General features: G+C 47.1%; 1 protein-coding gene across 1 annotated transcript in view; it reads right to left on the bottom strand.

Moving 5' to 3' along the window:
* Positions 1–6,108: 6,108 nt before the first annotated feature.
* Positions 6,109–20,804, bottom strand: part of XKR6 (XK related 6) — a 256,252-nt gene continuing 241,556 nt past the window's right edge. Inside the window, exon 3 of the mRNA XM_019733085.2 lies at positions 6,109–7,439. Coding sequence (XP_019588644.2) covers positions 6,475–7,439 — 965 coding nt within the window. The 3' untranslated portion in view covers positions 6,109–6,474. The remainder of the gene's footprint in view (positions 7,440–20,804) is intronic.

The following is a 20,804-nucleotide window of genomic DNA, read 5'->3' as shown; positions in this document are numbered from 1 at the left end:
ACAGTGGGGATCCTGGATCAGCCTGTGATATTTCCTGATCGTTCCGGGTCTAAAGAGCTTCTAGGAAGTCTACAGCTAAAACAAATCTCCCAACCCCACCCTAGCCTGAGGATCCCAGAGCTATGTTGAAGATGGAGAAACAAAGGGGGCTCATGGAGACAAAGGGAGCTCATCTAATAGGTGACTGGGTTTCTGTATCTACCGTGACATATGGTCAAAGGCTGCTTCCAGAGGGATCTTTTCTGGGTTAGCAATTGGCACTACACCCAAGGGAAATTATTTATTTGTCTTTCATGGTTTGAGGATAAATTTTAGGAGTAATCCTTCCTGGATGAGCTGACTGACTTCAGTTTCTGCTGTGGGGTCTTGTGGTTTGAGTTAGGGATTGGCAAGGGCAGGCATCTCCTATGGGGGTTTGCATATTGTCCTGCAAGGGATAGGGCAGGCGCTGCCCCTGAGGTCCTGCCAGCTCATTTCCGATGTGGTCTATTCTTAGCCCTTGACACAAGGTGTTGGCTGTGTGCAGGGGGAACTCCTACGGTTGTCCGTCTGCTGCCCTCAGGAGCTGCCATTAATAGCAGTCCCGACCTTTGGCTCCGGTACATACCAGCCACGTCCTGCCAGCCACTGCAAGGAAAGGTATAGGGAATAAGAAGGCACAGCTCCTTCCCAGGAGGGGAAGAAGCAGATGGTGCCCGGGAGAGTCAAGTAAGGCAGACAGAACCAGGTGGGCAGAGGAATAAAGCTGCAGGCAGATCAGGGCGGTGCCCTTGTCTTCTGATATTTGGCCAATAGCACAAGATGCAGTGTTTTAAGCAAGAAATGGACCCTTCAAAATAGCTAAGGATGGGTGAGAAAGAGGCTTGTTTTGCCCTTTCAAGAATTTAGATTAAGCATCATCTTTTTCCCCAATGAGGGACTTTGAAAAAAATCTCTGAGAGGGTAGCATTGCCTTTTTAAAAGTTTTGAAACTGGAACAGGCACACATTGATTTAGGATGCTCTGGGGATGGTCCTCTTACGAGCTTATGGTTTTGTAGCCTGTGCTAGGCTAAGCACTATGATTTCCAAGACCAGGAGATTGAGCTATGGATGGGAACGGAACGTTGCTTTTATGAAAGTGGTCAGTTTTAGATGAGGAGATAATGACACAGACTTTAACCTTGAAGATTTCCCATTTTGTTCATTTCATTCACACCTGGACCTTAAGCGGAGGAGCTGATATTGGTTTACATTCCTATAGGGTAGCTGTCTGTGTTGCATGAGGAGGGCTGCCTGACAGAATCTGGTAATCAGTAAATGCTTGAGAATGAACAGAACTGCTACCTATAAGGCTGACAAAGCCCTTGGGGATGAATTCAACACCTCTGTGTCTTTCTCTTTCACTCCTGCATCCTCTTTGTCAGGTCTCCCTTGAGCTCACGGAGATTTTCCTGGCAGTTTTCTAGTCTATACTGGGAATATCATCGCTTGAATCTAGGTGAAATTAATAGCAATGAGCAATTACTCTCCAAATTTAAATCCACCTCCCCAACCAAATCTGGGTAGTGTTAGTTTAGTTTTGTTTTTCAGTTTGGAAAATAAATAACAAGTTTTAGCTTTTTTATAAGAAAATCGAACCAGTGTACCCAGAGTGGTCCCCTCATTAAGGCTCCCACCTAGAGCTTCCATCATCACACCTCTGAGGCCTGAAAGGGGTCACTTGAAGAAGGAGCCACTTTCCTTGGCAAAGAAAGTGCCATCGTGTGCCAAACAAATGCTAGTGACCCAGCCCACTCATTTGAGAGAGCCAGGAGCAGGAGGGCAAGGACGCTGTGTGTGGACTATACCCAGCCCCATTCTCTTCTGGGATTTGACATCCTTCCTCCAGACCAAAGGCTCTGAGCCTGTACACGGTGTCCTCTTACTTCTGTTCCCAGGTAATGGAAAGAGAAAATTTTGCTATGGTCTGGGGTGCACCGGGACCTATGACATGGGATGCCACGTGGCCAATAGAACCACCCTCATGACCATGACCCAGACAGATATTTGTACTCTTTCAAGCTACCCTGGGACTCAGAGGGTCTGCGGCTATTGAGGGGATAGGTTAGGCCCCGGGAGCCATAGAGCTTTGAGTAATTTTGTGCTTTGGGAGGTTGAGTGTGGGGTTCTAGCAGGGGTGGCGGGGTACACAGGCCACAAGGAAGTGCTGTCTTCTTTAACTGAAAGGGAATACGTCAGGAACACATGCCATCAAGAGAGATGGGGCCCATGTGTCTCACTGCATCTCCATCACCAGTTTGTCTGGACAAGTCTGGCCCTGCAGAGCAAGGTACGGCTTCAGGAGACAGAGTGGAGGAGTGTGTCTGAGATACAAGAAATTGGGGGGGGGGTAAATAAGGTCAGTGGGTGCTCATCTGATAAGTTTAAACCATCTTAGCTCCCCTCATCATGGCCTTAAGAGACATGATGCACCCATTTGGGATATCACAGGCTTGTGACAATGAGCTCAGGTGATACATCATCTCTATGTTATCGAAGGAGACTGAGGTTTTCTTTCAGGCAGAGGCCCAGAGAAGAGGCAGACCTACTGAGCAAGGGAGAAACAGAGCTTGCAGAAATAACACTAACAAAATCAGCCGAGTTCTAGAGATACTGCCATATTTTTTGAGAACAAAAAGAAGAGCCAAATTATCTGTGGGGGTTGTGGGCATATTTGCTGGAGGGGGAGGGGGTGGTGGCAGTAGGAGGGAAGGGGCACAGCTTCCTGTGGTACAGCGTGCTTATCTCCTACCAGAACTACGTGTTGAGAGTTCACTCATTTTCATCAGGACTTCCTGGGCAAGAAGGGGCCCAAAGATTTATTTTAAAGAACGTCATAGGCACCCCCCTGGGGAGCAGCTGGGGCAGCATGAATGGTGCCCCATCGCCTACAAGCGGCTTGTCAGGGTCTCAGGCAAATGGCCGACTAAAGATGGATTCCCAGTGTGTAAGGAGGCCACCACTTCTCAGTGGGTACAGAGACTGACCTGCTGCAGAGCAGCTTGGGATCTGGGTTTTCAGAACCAAAGTCTTCTGGATAAGGAGAATGACCTCCCGGGGTGTACACAGAGCACCTAGAGGGTGTGGATTCCCACACTGATGCCCAGGGCCAGCCAGTTGCCAGAAGCGCCCTGCAGGGGAAGCACACTGGGGCAGGAGGTGATGGTTGGGAGCAGTGGAGAGAGCATTTCCTGGTGATTGGAAACATGGGAACCTGTTAGATGATACTGAGAAAACAGATGAAAACTCTCACCTAGTCATTCTCTTCACGTTTCCCTCCCTTTCATGTTCTTCACTTCTTCCCCGACTTTTCTTCCTTCTTCTGTCTCTTTGCAAAATTGGATTACCTTGCTGTTGCTCTTAGATGCATATTTTCATTTGCATCAATAAGAAAAGAGCTAGCATGATGGAAGGGGTGGGAAATGAAACTTCATGGGAGAAGTGTGCCCTCCTGCCTGAGTCTTGAAGAGGCCAATCCAACAAACGTTGAAAGAAAGGATTTCTGAAATGTCCTGTGGTATCCTCCCTTGTACCCAGTAGCTACAGCCCCAGAGGGACCTCCCTGAGTTGGAAGTTATCACCCCAACTTTTGGTGCTCCAGGTCAACGAACATGAGCAGTTTTCTCAGTTGCTTGTAAACAGAAACACACACGCACACACACACACATGCACACACATGGTAGATGGGAAGCAGAAAAATAGAGCTGCAAATTAAAGACCTATGACTGTGTCAAAATGAAAGAGAAGGGAAATAAATACGAGACAAACAAGCCCTAAGTGGCAGAGGTCCCAAAGGGACGCGCGAGGGACAGCATCAAGGATTGCTCTAGTTCAAAGATTGCAGACGTCTACAGGGTTCCAGGCACACGGAGCTCCAGAGCTGAGGCAGACAAAAGCTGGGACCCCAGTGAGCCAGGGGAATGGCCTCACCTCCTCCAGCCTCAGCAGAGTAAGCAGTGAGCTAAGCCCTCAGCAGGGAAGCAGAGTAAAAAGGAAAAGCACCTGTGACCAGATTGGAACTCCCAATTAACTACTGAGTGGCCCCTGGGCCTGTCCCTTGCATGGGCCCACATGGCTGGTCTTCACCAAGGTCCTGGTGTGCTCTGTGCAGCATGCTTCCTCTCTGCACCTCTCCCCCTGCCCCTCCTTCCCATCAGGGAGGATCCCGAGGGGACAGGACCACTGCAAAATTAATAACCATAAAGGAAATCAAAGAGATCTGAACAAAGAAAAGAACATCCAGTTTTACAACTGAATTGAAATTTAAAACTTTTTTTTTTCTTTTACAGATTTAGATAAACAGTGTAGGGCTGAGAAGAGGAAACCTCTTTGAAATATATATATATATATATATATATATATATATATATATATATATATATAAACAATCCACAAACATAAAAAAAAATTCCTCAGTTTTTGAACTTCTCTTAAGAATTGTTCAATATGAGTTCTTGCACCCTAAACGATTATATCTAAAAATTAAAAAAAAAAATCGCAGATACACACAACAAAGACTAACAGTATTTACTAAAAAATATTGTGTGTGTGTGTGTGTGTGTGTATGTGTATATATATATATATATTTATATTTTATATATATATATATATATCTTTTTTGTGGAGATTTTTGTTTTTGAGAGTTTTTTCTTTTCCTTTTTTTTTTTTTTTTTTTTTTTTGTGCCCAAGTAGAGATACAATGGGATTGAAACGATGGCCTAGAACAGAATATTCCTTTACAGGAGCAATACTTTGAAAAATAACATTTAAGAAATGGTTGAACATACTTGCAACACCTCCCAAAATTCAATTTGGTACAATGAGAAAACAATCAAATCCGCACTCAAATGGCATGCCTCTAAGACCCAGAGTATGCTGCTGGTGTGAGTCTCGCCAACCAGACAGGGGCTCATATTCCAGCACCATCCCCTCCTTCCTGCTCCCCTCCCTAGCCCCCTTATACTCCACCTCAGCCATACCCAGAGTCTGTCTTATAGCCATTTTCTACATTTCTGGCAAGACCTTGCAGCAGACACATACATACATGTACTATGTGTGCTCTGGGCGCGCACACATACACACACACACATACACATACACGCACCCTACACACACAAAATCTCCCACTCAACCCAGATGCACCAAGTGAGCTGAATGACTCAGCCAACCACAAAGGTGAAAGACAGAAGCACCAAACAGTCTTTGAAATGGGTCAGTTATTACAATTTGACATTTTTTATAGTCTAATATTCCTCTGTGTTAATATTTTTAAAAAGCACAAATGAAAAATGAAAAATTCTTTCCAGATCAATTTAAGGCTTCCCACCAAATGGAAACAGAAGAGGCCTTACACAATACCACATGTGATAAATGTATACCTTTCATGGCCTTAAAATGACAGAACAAATCATTTTTGCCAGTCACTGATTAAGTATTGTGCCTTTAAATTGATGTCATTCTTTTTGCTACTATGCTGAGTTTTATTATTACTGATTTTCTTTGATTACATGTATGGAAATCGCCTTTAACTTGCTTTAGAATTTCCTGTTCTTATCGAATTATTGGGGTGGTTTTTTGTTTTGTTCTGGTTTGCTTTTCACCAGGAAACAAATGTGATCCTTACTTGGTGAATGCTAAAATGGCACATAGTCAGCCTTCAAGTAGCTTTTCTAGCCATTTGCGTTCCAAATGGCCATTTGGCTCCTAGAAGGCCCTGTTAAGTTGGGATCAAGGACAGGAGAGGCGAGAGAGAAACCAAAAAGAGAGAAGGGTTTCTAATCTTTTGCTTTGGGTAAATTTGTTTTCTTCAATACAAATAATCAGAAAGGAAGAATGATTGCTTTGTGTTTTGTTGGTTGGTTTTTGTTTCGTTTCTAGATTTGTTTCATTTGATTATTTAATTTTCCCTCTCCTGGCGCAAAAATCACCAGAGAGTTTTGCATGAGAAAACGTGACAGTACTTAATGAAACTCAGCACCTAAGGGCATAAGGCAGTTGAAGGTTTTTTTGTTTGTTTGTGTTTGTTTTGTTTTGTTTTGTTTTTTTTCTTTCAATCAGCACCAATCCCATAAATGATCTACACTTGGTGTAAGGTATAAAACATTTTTTTTTCTTTTGGAGTGGAGACAACTCCTCCTTCTCCACTATGTGAACAATAGTTTGGGATTTTTTTTCAATACTGGTTATGTGTAAAAAACAAAAGAAAGGTTTTCTTTTTGTTTTTACTTACAAAACATAGAGAATATCTTTGTATACATACAGCAACTGGAAAGAAAGCTTATCTGAAGGGGTTGTGACTTATTATTTTCTTTTTTTTGTAGCGGTGGTGGTGGTGGTGGTAGTGGTGGTGATGGTGGTTCTGTGTATTGGGAAAAGGGAGGGTTATATTTCTTGCAAGCGGTGTTTGCCGCAAACCAAACTTAAGGTCCCCTTCTCAACTTGGGTCAAGATGCTCTTAGAGTGAAGACTCATATTGTAGCAACTCATAGAGGAGCGGTCCATCTCGATACCGAATGCCTACCGCGGTGGGGGTGACATACTGTAGAATGTTAATAGTCCTTCTCAACCTCCTGTCTACAAAATGAGCATCCCAAGCTGGGTATCTCTTTCTTGGCATGTCAATCTTAATGAGGGGCCCTTCTGGGGGGTAAGGTCGCCCCGACGGGGTAGCGGGCCCCATGGGTCTCACTTGGAAAACGGGCAAGCAAGTGTCAGCCGTGAGATCCTCCTGTTGTTCCGTTACGGCTCTGGTAGGCGTGACCTGGGTCCCCCGGTACCCAGGGGTCTGAGGCGCCATGGGCTCAACATCGGGGGGCAAAGGGATGCCCCAGAGCAGCTCGGCACAACAGGAGCTGGCAAAGATCTTAGCTCGTGGCCCCATGGGATGCAGCACACCATAATATAAGAGCATCAATGCGATCCCAGCCACAAAGCTAATAAAGACACAACACAGTGCTGGCACCGCATAGGAGTCAGTGGTCTCCGGGTTTCTGTAAAAATACCAAAGGAACGTCAAGGCAGCATTCTCAGTCAAGACTATCGTATAATATGCAAACATTCGATATCGAGTCCGCCCTTCCTTGACGTTAAACCAGCAGAAAATGTACACAATCCCTACCACCATGTTGAAGAGGATCTCCTCCCACTTGGACATGCAGAAATCTGTTCCGCCATGGATGATCCAGAAGGCCATGGCACACCAGTGCACCACCACGAAGATCCCGAAGTAGAGCTGGAAGATGGAAGCAAATAGGGCAAAAGAGATAACTCTGGATGAGATGGTGAAGAGGCGCCAGAAGATTTGGATGAGGGCCCCTCTGTAGCTCATACTCTTCTTGTCGTCCCTGGAGTCCCGCAGCAGCTTGTGATAGGAGGCTAGCACCCAAGCCAGGGACATCAGGGAAGTCACAGAGGAGACACCTGCCGGAAAGACACAAACCCACACAGTCAAAACCTTGGACAGCAACTGCAGGGCACAGCAGGGCCGCCAGCTGAGGAGACGCCCACACTCACCACGATCTAAAGGAGGAGGGAGAAAGAAACACAAAATCAGGAACTGAATTTGGAGGTCGCAGCTGACAGCTTTTGAAATCTAGTTTTAGTTTTCCACAACCCAGTCCAGAACTTCTGGAGATCTACTGCTCAAGAAGAAAGCTGGGGCTGACGTGTTCTGCCAGGGGGGTTGGGGAGTGGGGCCACCATGGTGCTTCATTAGATGTGCTGTGGGGGGGACCACACATGTTCTATTTTAAGGATCGTGAGTTCATGGCCAGAGGTGGTGTCCCTATCACCAGCATCCTGTGCTCTCAGGGAAGCTCATCGAAGGGATCACCAACTGTGAAGACTGACAGCTTACTCACTGACCCAAGAGCCACAACTGTTCTCCTTTGGGAAGGCACTAGAGTCAGTCTTTGGCCTTTTCAACAGCTCACTCAAGGCCTCAAGGAGCCCTTCACTGAACCCTCTTCCACTTAGCTTCTCCCTCATCCACTTCCTAAGGCCACCCTGATCAAGGACCCTGGGATGTCCTGTCTGTTTCACTGGCTGCCTTTCTCACTCATTCTTGTCTCCTTGGCCTCCTCACAATCCTCCATCCAATCACTGCTCGGAGTTCTTGGAGGCCTTGACCAGTGAGGTGCTGTCCTTTCCTAGATTTCGTCCTGACTCAGCAGCGGTATAACTCATGGTATGAGCATGCCTCTCCCCCTCACTAGCCTGGTGAGGTTTCCAAGACCTCGGCACATCATTCCTTGCATTTCTCCTCTACGTGCAATTGATTGTGTCAGATCCCAAGTGATACTTGAATCACCGTAGAGCAATTTTATTTATAACACTGCCTATTTGATATGCGTAACTAAATCAAACTAAACACAATAAGTAGTTATGGGATACTTTCCAAATCCACCCATGAGCAAGCAATCATTAGTCAGGTATTGTCATACAATCTGCTGTCAAGCAGGCCTCCCCGTCACCCCTGGACTCTCCCATGCATTACCTTCTCTCATTCCATTTGTCACCTCTTTGGTTTTTCCTTTTTCCCAAAATTTCAGAACTAAATGCAATTAAATTCAGTTGGAGTCCTGAATAGTGTCCCATGGACAACCATCTCCTTACCACATCCCCTGCCCTCACACCAGAGCACAATTCTCCCACGACATTCTTCCAGGTTGGAAGTAAAGTAAAGCCCTGCCTAAGCTCAAATGTCAGATCCAGGAGCCCCATTCACCAGGCAAGTAATTAGAGTCCCCCAGAGCTCTGCCTTCTGCTTGTCTTTCCCCAGGCCGCTCCCCACCTCTCCACTTTTCTCCAAAGCTCAATGAAGAATCAAAGTTCTCTGTCATTTTACCCACTCCTTGAACTTGACCTTCCTCTCTCATCTCACATAGCTCTGCCCTTCCAACATTTCAGGGAGATGCTCAGGTTCACAGCTTGCCAAAGAACATTCTAATGTGATAACAAAAACCAGTCTGTTAGCATAAGCATAGAAAAACCCTGGATGGTTAACTGTTACATAGAGTATGTGTTGTAATTGTAATAATAACAACCAAGATTAAAAACAAACTGAGGAGAAACAATACCAATTGCTCCATAGAAGCCAATCTTGGAAATGCCTAACGATTTTCCTCTCAGCTTTTTGGAAAGTTCTGAACCAGTAGTCTTGTGTCCTGCTTTGCCCCTTGTACCCCCAGGGCACTTCCACCAGCATGTGCTGAGGGTATGTGAGCTCTGCAGCCATGTCACAGTGGTTATATTAATATTTTAGACCCTCCTGTGTTCGTCTTGTCTGTTGGGTTGGGGTAGGGAGAGGAATGGGGTCCCCTTCAGAGTCACATGATTCAGGCTATAGGTTTCTTGAGGGCAGGGAATGTGCTATTAGTCTGATAGTTTGTGCCAGGCTTGTTACCAACACTGGGGCATCCTCAAAAAGTTCCTTTTAAATGTCTCTGTGATGTCCCTCCTCTCCTGATGAACTCATTTCTTGATGTTAATAGTGACACATCACAGAGGTACTTATTTCCCCAAAAATAAGACCAAACCAGAAAATAAGCCCTAGTATGATTTTTCAAGATGACATCCCCTGAACATAAGCCCTAATGCGTCTTTTGGAGCAAAAATTAATATAAGATCTGGTCTTATTTTCGGGGAAACATGGTACTACTGACCCTTAGTTATCAGAGGGGAGTTCTACAGAAGTCGAATGGGAAAAAGGGTTCACTTCTGTGTTCCTTCTAATAAAGCGAAATGTATTACTTCCCCTGCCCTCAGAGAAGCAATAGTGCCAAGCTCATGAAGGAAGAAAAAGCAGCTTAGTTCTCACTGGAGCGTGCTCTAATTCACTGTAATTCTGAGCATGCTTTTGAACAGACTTGGGGTGCAGAAGCAGGACAGCCCCTCAGCCTTCACCATCTTGGTTTCATTGTTCTGTGTTGTGGCCCCCTCCATACCAAATATGAATAAACTGGAATTCAAATGTCCATTGATCGCATGTGGCAAAGCCAAATACAATCCTTCTTCATTATTCTATCTCCTGGGTGACCTATACCATGTCCACATCTGTCCCTGTGGTTTTGAGGGCTGGTGTTCTGTTCCTACCTCGCCCTTCATGAGGTGTTGCAGAGACCACGCCCCTCTGAGCTGACCCCTTGTGCTGCCTCAGTTCTTGGGCAGTGCTTCCAGAATTTCTCTCGAGGCTATGGCATGAATGTTCCCCAAATGTCGTAGGACATCACTGCTGAGTTACAAGGGGTGCTTGGGAGCTGGTCACATGGAAGACTGACAGCTGAGCATTCGGCTGGGGGCGTTGGCTGGCGTGCTGATACCCAGCCTCAGCCCCGCTTCTCTTCTTCCTCTGTTCCCAATGTGGTAAAGTTGTACGACGTCAAACATTGTATCCATCACAGACTATCCAGTTCAACTCCCTCATTCAATAGAAAACAGGGGTACAGGCGTGTGGGTACCTTGCCCAAAGTTACCCTGAGAGGCTATGGGAATCAGAAGTAGGCCCGCTGTACAGTGCTCTGCCTGCCTTATCACGCTGGGCTCGGCTCTCCATTCTTTCTCTGTCTTATCTCTTTGTCAGCTTGGCTCTCTGGCAGCCCACCGGGTAGCATCTTTCCCCGAGGTCATTTGTATCGAAGGTCATCAGCCTTTTATAATGGCAGGTGCCTTTTCTAGCATCACGCTGTTTGCCTGTCAGGCCTCGATTGCCAGGCCACAGCTTTGGCTTTGTGAACACGCTCCAGGTTCAAGGACAAAGGGCAAGGGGAAACTTCTGACCCCTGGCCCATGTGCGGGGTGCTCAGGGTGAGGGCCTGCCCAAGATGAAAAAGCGTGCATTTGGCTGGGGGCTGAATGCACAAGCAGGGACAGGCAGTACTATGAGTGGGGGGTTCACGTCACGCGAGCCTGGCCCACTCTCTCTGCCAGCAGCATCAACAGAGATGATCCTATGCAGGGGTCTACATGAGGGTGGTTAAAACTCTTATGCTGGCCACTTTCTTATTCACCACATCACCAAAGAACTCCTGCTCTATGCAAGGCTCTAGACACATTTTTGGGTCCAAAGTTGGTGCTGTGAGAGGGCTGAGTGCACCCCGGAGAGGAGAGCAGACAAACCAGGCCCATTTTGGGACCTCACTTGGGAGTTTGGTTTCTCACTGGACATTCAACAGAGAAGTGACCCTCAGCCTCTAGAGTCTCAAGAAACAATGGTGGAGAGTGTTAGATACACTTGTTTTCAACCCACCCCCAGGGAACTTGTCAGGACCTTGTCTGTGACATTGCCACAGTTGTTATGTTTGGTCTATGACCAAATGTCCCGTGACTTGGTCACTTTTGCATCATTTCCCTAGACAAAGCCTTTGACCTCACAAACCCACAGGACTGGAAGCGCAACTCTTCCTCACAGGGTCATCACAGAAGGCATGTCAGGGCAGCCAGCTAATTCTGGGACTCGAGGGGCAGGGGAGGGAGAGCCCAGACAGACGCATGCCCTGTCAGTGTGCCTGGCTGTCCCAGAAAACAGTGTGACTCACTGAGGATGTACACGCATTATCTTATTTAGAAGAACGCTGTGATGGGCTGACCTGTGTCCACTGCCACACACGCACAACATCTGTTGAAGCCCTGACCCCCAAGACCTCAGAATGTGACTGCATTTGGAGATAGCGCCTCTAAAGAGGTGCTTAGGTTAAAATGAGGTCATTAGGGTGGGCCCAAATTCAATGTGACCCGTGTCCTTATAAGAAAAGAAAACTTGGACACACAGTGAGATGTTAGGGACGCTCACATGGAGAAAAGAGCTTATGAGGACACAGTGAGAAGACGACCATCTACGAGCCACGGAGAGAGGCCTCAGGAGACACCTACCCTGCCGACACTTCGGTCTTGGATTTCCAGCCTCTAGAACTGAGAAAATACATTTCTGGTGTTTCAGGCACCCAGTCTGTGGTATTTTGTTACAGCAGCCCTCGCAAACTAATACAGTGCTCTCATCCCATTTTTTTTTTTTTTGATGAAGAAATTAAAGATATTTTTCAAAAATCATACACCTGTTAAGAAGTTGAATCAGCATGCAAACTCAGAGTCTGACTCCAGAGGCCTTGAAAGTAACTACTGCACTAATGGACCCTCTAGACGTGGCCTTAGAAGGGGCTGGGTGAGGGGAGAGAAAAGAAAGTCTAGGCACTCTGGGTGCAAAGGATTTGAATCTCAGCCAAGAGTGGACAGGAAGTTTAGTACCCGTGGGTACCTGAGAGAGGCCTTTGATTATGAAGCTAAAAACCAAATTTGAATTCTATTCCACCTTTCTCAGGAGAGTAACATTCAAGCCACAAAGAAAGAGGTGACGCCAATAGAATTAACTGAGATCACTTTCCCTCTGTTAAGTGATTAATCTTCAAAGGCCTGCAGTGTATTCTATTACAGAGGGAGGAAGTGCAGGGTTTTCCCTCTCTGCAGTGGTTCACTTGAAAGATTTCTGTTTTGCCTGAGGTCAACCCAAAAGTCAATGCATTATCCTAGCCAAGACCCAAACCCATGGGAACCGGCTGTGGAAGTGGCCTCGTGGCCCCCAGTGAAATTCTCGGCGCGGACTGGGAGCAGTGTGATTCCTCCCACCTATGGCTCAATCACGTTCTGCACTCCAAAGATCAGACTGGAATTTGTTAAACACTTCACGTTCGGCTGTGACAAGTTCTGGGCAGTGACATTCATGGCTCGCTCACTTTTCCTGGTGCAGACCAGGAGGTGGAGCTTGCAGCTGGCCCACTGAGTTGACTGGAGTCCAGCTGCGCCAGCTAGAAAGTCACTAAGCTGGAGTCTCTTGGGGGCCACTCCCCTGAGAAAGGCCTGGGAGAGGGGCCTTTAGGCATTCATCACTGAACCTGGAGTCTAAGGCTTCCAGAAATGGAATGGCCACGCCTATGACCAACAGAACAGAGGAAGAAGGGCAATCTGCAGTTGGACATCCCTTACCAAAGGAGGGGAGGCCCAGTTTCGTGGTGTCATTGCAATATCCAAAGGTCACTGTCCGTTGAACGGTTGTTATAATAGTTGGGGAACACAGCAAAAAAATTGTGAGTGTGGCTCTCCCTTCGTGTGAGAAGCACAGTGACAGGGTGTCTGAGGAAAGATAGGACTCTAAAATCAGAGGGTGGGAGCAGATGCGGTGGAAGAATCGGGAGGAAAGGTACAATGCAGGGCGAGGGTCAAGGACAAAAGGAGGGCCCAGCCGCCAGGGTCAGGTAGGGAGGCTGAGGTCTGGCAGGAAGAAGGCAGGGCCAGGGCTCAGACTGGACCAGGGCAGAGCTGCAGCGAGGGGCTAGCGAGCATATGGGAGCTCCACCATGTCTCCAGAAAGAGAGCGCGAAGGGGAAACCAGAAGGCTAGAGCATCTCACAGGGAGGATGCAGCAAGTGGGTGCGCGCAGAGCTCTGAGAAGCCCAAGGAGCATCCAGAGATGCTTCTGAGTGAAGGTGGGTGGGGTCAATTGCAGACTGTTTTACAGATTAGTTTGTGCAAGCCCAGGTGTGTCCCCAGCCGCCCTCCTCCACCCTCTGCCACGAAGCGCTCAGTCCCACTGCCACATCACACATTGGAAAATGACTTAAGGAGGAGATTGGATGAGGGCTAAGCACAAGGGAGGGCAGGAGTAGGAAGAGTCAGCCGTGCAGGGACTCCCTGCTCCCTCTCCCCTGGCTCCTCCCCATCACCTGTAACCACGGCCAAGTTCCTCCCATCTTACAAAGAGTAGCTCCCTGCACCCTCTGTCCTCTCCCACTGTGATCCCACCTCTCTTTGTCTCTTCTCCTCCAACCTTCTCAGGGGTGATTTCTTTGTTGCTTTCCCTCTCTCACCTCCCCTTTACTCCTGACCCCCCAGCCCCAATGGAGAACTCTTACGGCGATCACCAACAGTTCCTACGTGCAGCGTTACGAGGCCTGGTTTTGTACACGCCTCCTGTCTCTGTGTGACGTTTGGCATTGAGACCCACTCTGTCCTTCTTCCCACTTGACCATTAGCTACCCCCCAGTTATGGCATCCTTTCCCTACCGGGCGATTATCCCCATTTTACAAATGAGGAAACCGAATGCAAAGTTAAGAGACGCGGATGTGGCCACAGCTATGCTCTGACATTGCATACTCACCTAATTTGTAGGGCATTGTACCCCACTGGCTTGGCCCCTTAGAGATTCCCAAAACCAAGAAACATGCTCAGCTGGCTATTTGTCTATCTGTATGTCAAGGTCAACGTCTCCCTCTTTCAACCCTCACCTCCTCCCTCCCTACCACTGAAGCTAACATCTGGGGGGACTCCACCACCTACGTTTCAAGTTCCCATTGTGTATTTTCCCCTCCTTGAGTTCCTTTTAGATGGGCAGTTGTTCCCTTTCTACCTGTCAAACTTCCCCTATCTTCCTACATTTTTAAAAAGTCCCATCTCTTCTTGGAAATACTCCCAGAAAAAGATAAGACAGCTGTGTGCACAGCTCTCTAAGCATCACCGTCTGTCTCCTGTCCTCACCTCCACCCAGAGACACAGCAAGGGGCTGTCAAAGGTATTTTCCTCCCCGGAGAACCAGGCAGAAGGAAAGAGGCCTCAGGGATGCCATCTATGACCCAGGCGCAAAGACGTTAAGTAACTTGGTCAAGGTTACGCAAGTAGGAAGCAAGAATGCGAGCACTGAGAGCTGGATCTTCTCACCACTCAGCCAGGATCGCTGTGCTAGAGCTGGCTCATCCTGGCTTCCGAGATCCCACTGTTAAATTTGCAGGAATTTTGTGGGCTGGATGATATCATGTAAAATAGACATGGTGGGAGTATTTATACCACAGAAATTGGCAAATGCTACAAATCAGTGTTCCCCCAATCCTGCTAAGAGCTGGTTGTTAAACATTTACCAGCACACCCCTGGTCAGGATAAACTATGTTCTTCCTGAAAAGCTTGATGGGCATTGTTGCAAATTAGAAGAGCCCCACCAGGCTGTCCTGCACATTCCAACGCCATACTTCTGGGTAAATCAATGCACTACCTGAATAATTACATTCTGTACGTCTGACATGACAGCAACAAAGAAATCAGGCTACTTAAACTTTCACTGAAAATACATTCATAGTAAATAATTGAAGGTCTAACAGTTTTCTTTGAATGCAGTCTTTCGCAAGCACTGACATACTCATTTTCATCAGATTTCTGTATTTGAAGAGGGTGTGATCCTCACGTGAGGTTACCACATGGGGTGCCCTTAAGACACCCCTGCCATTTCTAGATTGATCCTTAGGAAGGGTAGACATAACCCTCAGGACTGACATATATGCGTGACTGAGGCAATCTGGAAAAACCCAAGTCCAATCAAAGTGGCCTGGTATCAATGTAGGAAGGGAGGAGTGGAATGTCTCGGGAAGGTTGACATCTTAGAAAGTACACCATGCTCTGGCTGAAGACAACGCTCTTTAAGATAAGGGAGACCATATGGTCTAAGGAAGACAGACTTCAAATCTGCCCACTACAATGGTAATCTGTTTACCACTGTCTTACCATGATTTATACGAAATACCTCTTTATTGGCTCTGAATCCAGGCTTATCATGTCATCTGACAATCTCTAAATTTAGAATAACAGCCCTACTGCTCCTCTGTTGAACAGTCCTTGGCCCGGACTCTGTGCGAGGCACTCAACACACACTGATTAACTCAGTGACTTTTCCCTACAAATGTATCTGATGCAGTAGGCTGGTTTTCAGGTGAGGAGACAAGGCTCACAGACTAAGTAACTTGTCCATATCAAGTACTTTAGAAATCACAGAGCCAGGATTTAAACACAGGACTGCCTATTTCCAAAACTGAGATTCTTTTTTTAAATCACTGGAAAAGGTGTATCTCCCCATTCACATCCACAAATTCATGAGTTAGTATTGAGATTTATACGTCAATTTCCAATCAATTTGGTTATCTTGAGTCAACCCTCTGTTCGTCTCTGAGCACTGATGAAGTCAAATTTGTGGGCCTGCAAAGCTGAGGACTCACCCCTGAAAAGTCCTGTCTGTGTGTCCCAGTAAGTGCAGCAGTGGTGACACCTCTATTCCATCTCTTGCCTGGATTGTTGGAATGGCATCCTAACTGGTTTCCCTGCACCTGCCCTTGTCACAATACAGCCAGAGTGACTAAGCTAAAGAATGGCCTCCACGTGGCTTCCCACGCATGGTAGACTGTCAGTGGTCACTGATTTTTCATGCTTTTCTCATAGGAGGAAATGCAATCCTTCCCTGTCGAACTCCGGTGTGGCTGGTAACATCCTCTGGCCAGTGATCCATGAGCAGAGGTCCATGTGTCACTTCCAGGAAGAAGAGCATGGTCTCTCACGCTCCAAGAAGAGGCTGTTTCACCAGTGACATATGACAGACATGCAACAGGCAAGAAATGAATCAAAGTTGTTTTAAGCCACTGAAATTGTTTCCATATTCTAAACAGCAGCATGGCAAGCCTATCCTGACTGGTGCGCCATTTCGCTCAGGGCCAATGCCACGGTCCTTATAAGGGCCTTCAGGGGCCAAGACGATACTGCTTTGCAGTTACAAATGTAACCCGTCAATTTTCTACTTATGTCCTTCAATAGTTCCCTTCTCCAATGGGCTCAAATCTAAGCTTCTTTCAGGGCATCAAGGTTTCATTCAAAGTCCCGCAGGAGACAGCCCCTTGGCCCTCCCTGAGGTCATCTTGGGCCAGCTCCTCACACTCCCTCTGCCTCAGAAGAGCTCCAGGCCTCTCTTACCTCAGGGCAAATTCACTTGCTCTTCCCTCTGTCTGAAATGCCCTTCCTTCAGATGTCTGAATGTCATCTGAAGACCTCAATGTCATCATTGAGACCTTTATTCCAATGTCAGCTTCTCAGCCAGGCCATCCCTGACCCCCACACTGCAGACTCAGACTCCCCGATGCCCCCTCCCACCGTCCATGCCTTACTGTCCACCTTAGCATTTCCCACCACCTTGATATACTTGATCTCTAACTTGGCCCCCGCTTTTATTCCAGTTCAGATGTGCCCAGATACGTGTGAGCTCCCCAAGGGCAGGGCAAAGATTTGGTCCAGTCCTTCTGAAACTACGTGCAAAACTGTGGCTCTCTTTCTCATGAAAGTGTCCATAGCTATCCTTGGATTCTCAAGTGGGCCCATTGGGAAAGGTGCCTGTGAGCCCACCAGCCATCACAACCGCCTACCGTCACCCCTGAATGTGGGAAAGGGGAATTCTCTGGGAGTCTCCATTAGGAAGAAAACCTTGAGGGTACAAGACAGAGACAAAGAAGAACTAACACTTATTGAACGTTTGCAATGTAGCAGGCATTATTCCAGATACTTCGCACATTTAATCCAGACAATATTCCATTGGAATGTCTACTGGTGCCCCATTTTTCAGAAGAGGAAAACAGGCTCAGGGAGGTAAAAGGATCTGTCTAAGATCACTGCATCAAGCATGTCCTTTATTCTGATGCTTTGACACCTGGCGTTTTACTGACTCTGGAGCGGCTGCCCCTCCCAGGGTTAGCAAATTCCTAGAAGTAGCCGGCCATTGGCACCTTTCACACGCAAACCAATCAATCTGGAGCCCACCCCCCAACCACCTCCTTTATTGGCTCTGACATTCCCAGGCCACTAGTCTCCTGCTCTAATCACCTTAGGGCCAGGTACCAGATAATTAGGGACACTCTAGGGACCAGATAATGTGCCCTAGAGCCTCCTGAAATTATTCACACTAGCCAATCCTAAACCCGCTTCCACTGCCTCAGCCCTTTCCTTCCTGTGGAAACCACAACAAAGGCTCTTAACCACATTTTCCCCTCACTCCCTCTGCCTCCTGGTGGACCCTGGTGCTTCTCCATGTAGTGGGTCACAGGAAGCTGCCGGCCCTCCCCTCAAGGAGATTCAAGGTCAGACACTAGTATTTAAAGGACCCAGCAGGAGGAAAGCTACATCCAGCCCCCTGCTTCACTAGTCTCTTCTTTCTAAGGTGCTATCAGAGCTATCAAAATACCATCTTCATAGCCAGCTGGATAAAGGCAAACGTTAGAGATTCTAGAACAAATGTCAGCCTCTCAGCTGGTGTGGCACAAGCCTTGAGGATGCCTGGATCCCAGTTGGCCTGGAACACACCATGAAGAAGGCCATCTGCTGTCACTAGAAAGTTCCAGTAAATCCCTTCTCATGGAGGAGCAAATAACTGGCCAGGCTCAATGCCCTGATATGGCTGAGTGACTGCATTTTCACAGAGCCCATGAGACGGCCTGAAAAGGACATGAGCTCTGGAACAAACAGACCTGGCCTTACTTTACTGTTTGTGAACCATGGCTGTGGATTGCAAGGATTCGATGAATTATGAATGTAAAAAATATAGCACATCTTTGAAAATATACATCCTATACTACATATATGTACATACACAGACATATATTAAAAGCATATATGCGTGTATAGTGTATATATACATATCGAATACATATGCAGTCATGTGCCGCTTAGGGATGTGTTCTGGGAAAGGCAATTTTATCATTGTGCAAACATCACAGAGTGCACTTACACAAACGTATTATAGAGGGTATCACTTACTACACACCTGGGCTGTATGGTATAGCCTACTCCTCCTAGGGTGCAAGCCTGTACAGCATGTTACTGTACAAAACAACATGAGATTAAATCAAGCACAAGAGAAAACGATGCCATCAAGAGATGCAGGAAACACATTTTGCCTGAGGCTGCTGTGGCCTAACCCCGCCACAGTGTTTTACAGCAAACTAGGCTTTTGTAAGTGGAACGCATACACTCTAAAATAAAAATAAAAAGACTAGTACAGTAAACACACAAACCAGTATAACATAGTCACTTATTATCATTCTCCGGTATTATATACTGTACGTAACTGTGCTATATTTTTACACGTCTGGAAGCGCAGTCGGTTTGTTTACACCAGTATCACCCCAAACCCACGAGTAATGAGTTGCATTATGATGTTATGACAGCTACGAGGTCACTAGGTGGTAGGAATTTTCAGGTCTATTATAATTTCATGGGACCGCCATCATGTATGCAGTCTGTCTGTTGACCAAAACATCGTTATGTGAAGCATGACTGCAATATACATACATAGTATTCTACAGTACCATAGATGGGCCTATATGTTATATTCTCTCTCTCTGTCCCTCCTCTAGGCCAATATGTATATAATACAGCCGATATACATACTGTATACTATGTAATATATATTATACATACTATATAAACTATGTGCATATATACATACTCACACTCTCTATATATGTATATACATATCCATAGTCAATTATATTTGAAATGGTATTATTTATTGTTTGTTATTGCCTATCTCCACTAAAATACTGGCCCCATGAGGGCAGAGACCCCGTCTGCCTCATTCATCTCTGTACCCTCTGAGGTTAGCACAGAGCCCAGCAGATGGCAAGTGCTCGATACAGATGTGTTTAAGTGAGTTTGCTTAATGCATTATCGTTGACCATCAGCCTTGTATATAATATTTTATTTCAACAAAAGCCTAACCTCCAGGATTCCCTCACGAAACTGTGCACAACCCTGAGAGGGGCAGACCCGCAGCGGGGTCAGGAGGATATCCCAGCTCAGTCTCATCTGGCAGGCTCCTGTGAATCTAAACAGGTAAGCAGGGTGCTACAACTCTGCACACGGTGTCCATTGAGATCAGTTCTGTCAAGGCAAAGAGCAAAGGTCACTGCAGCCTCCTCATCCTGTCCCTGTCCTGTCAGAAATGTGATTGGGGTGCGGGAGGAGGGCTGCAGGCTTTGTGTAGGAGGGGACTTGGAAAGTTATAGTCATTTAGAAGCTGATAAAACCTTTTTAAAAGGCTGGGAGTCAGGCTCGGTCCTGTCTCCACCAGGGTAGGATGTCAAAGCCCTTGAAATCCTGCCCGCCCTTTGGCTTCCTTTACCAGGGGCCACTAAGTCCCTGAGGGTGATGCCCTCGATTAACCAGAAACAATGTCCTCACTGTGGATAGGACGGTCTGGCCTCACTGCATCTACTCACTGTGCAGTTGTCCTGGCTGTGCTTCTGGACAGAGCCACAGCAGAAGCTAGGGGAGGGCAAGGGACACCAGGTGGCTCTCTTTTGCATCGTGGCAGCTCAGGTGAGCAGCTTGGTGGAAGGAAGCAGGACTGCTGAGCAGGTGAGGTTGGCACGTGCCTATGTGTGAGCTGAATTGGAAGTGGTGCTTGCCTCCTCAGCCCGTGGCACTGGATGAGAAAACCTGCCAGGTAAAATGATTTCATTCAACCAGAACCTTGCTGAGGATGGCGGCAATGTGTGCCTTCGATGGCTGAGAGTAAAAAATCTAGCCACCATTGTTAGAGTGCCTCCTTTGCGCCAAGAACAAATGCACGTACTCCTGACAGAACGTCTCTGAGGCAGGAGTTACGAGCTGTGATTTACAAATGAGAACCCCGAGCCTCAATGTGCTTAAGGAGCTTATGTGAGTGGAGTGGATGCAGCAGGTAAGTACAGAGCAGGCTGTGAAGCCAGGCCTGTGTGGTCCAACCAGCAGCTTCCCGCAATGCAAAGCAGGAGGCAGCACCTTTTCTTCTAGGTGGGAGTCTCGGGAAAGTTGCATGGGCACAATCAGGGAAGGACTCAAAGTGCTTGGTTATTACTGGTGAAGGGTGAGGGGTGAAGGAAACGATGGGCTCCCGGCAACAGCAGGCAGTGGTGATGGACCCCATGTTATCACAGGTGGGCAGAGGTTACAGCTG

This window comes from Rhinolophus sinicus, linkage group LG07, assembly GCF_036562045.2.
Source record: "Rhinolophus sinicus isolate RSC01 linkage group LG07, ASM3656204v1, whole genome shotgun sequence".
NCBI lineage: Eukaryota > Metazoa > Chordata > Mammalia > Chiroptera > Rhinolophidae > Rhinolophus > Rhinolophus sinicus.
The sequence above is the reverse complement of the archived record's forward strand: the minus strand, read 5'-3'. Positions and strand labels throughout refer to the sequence as shown.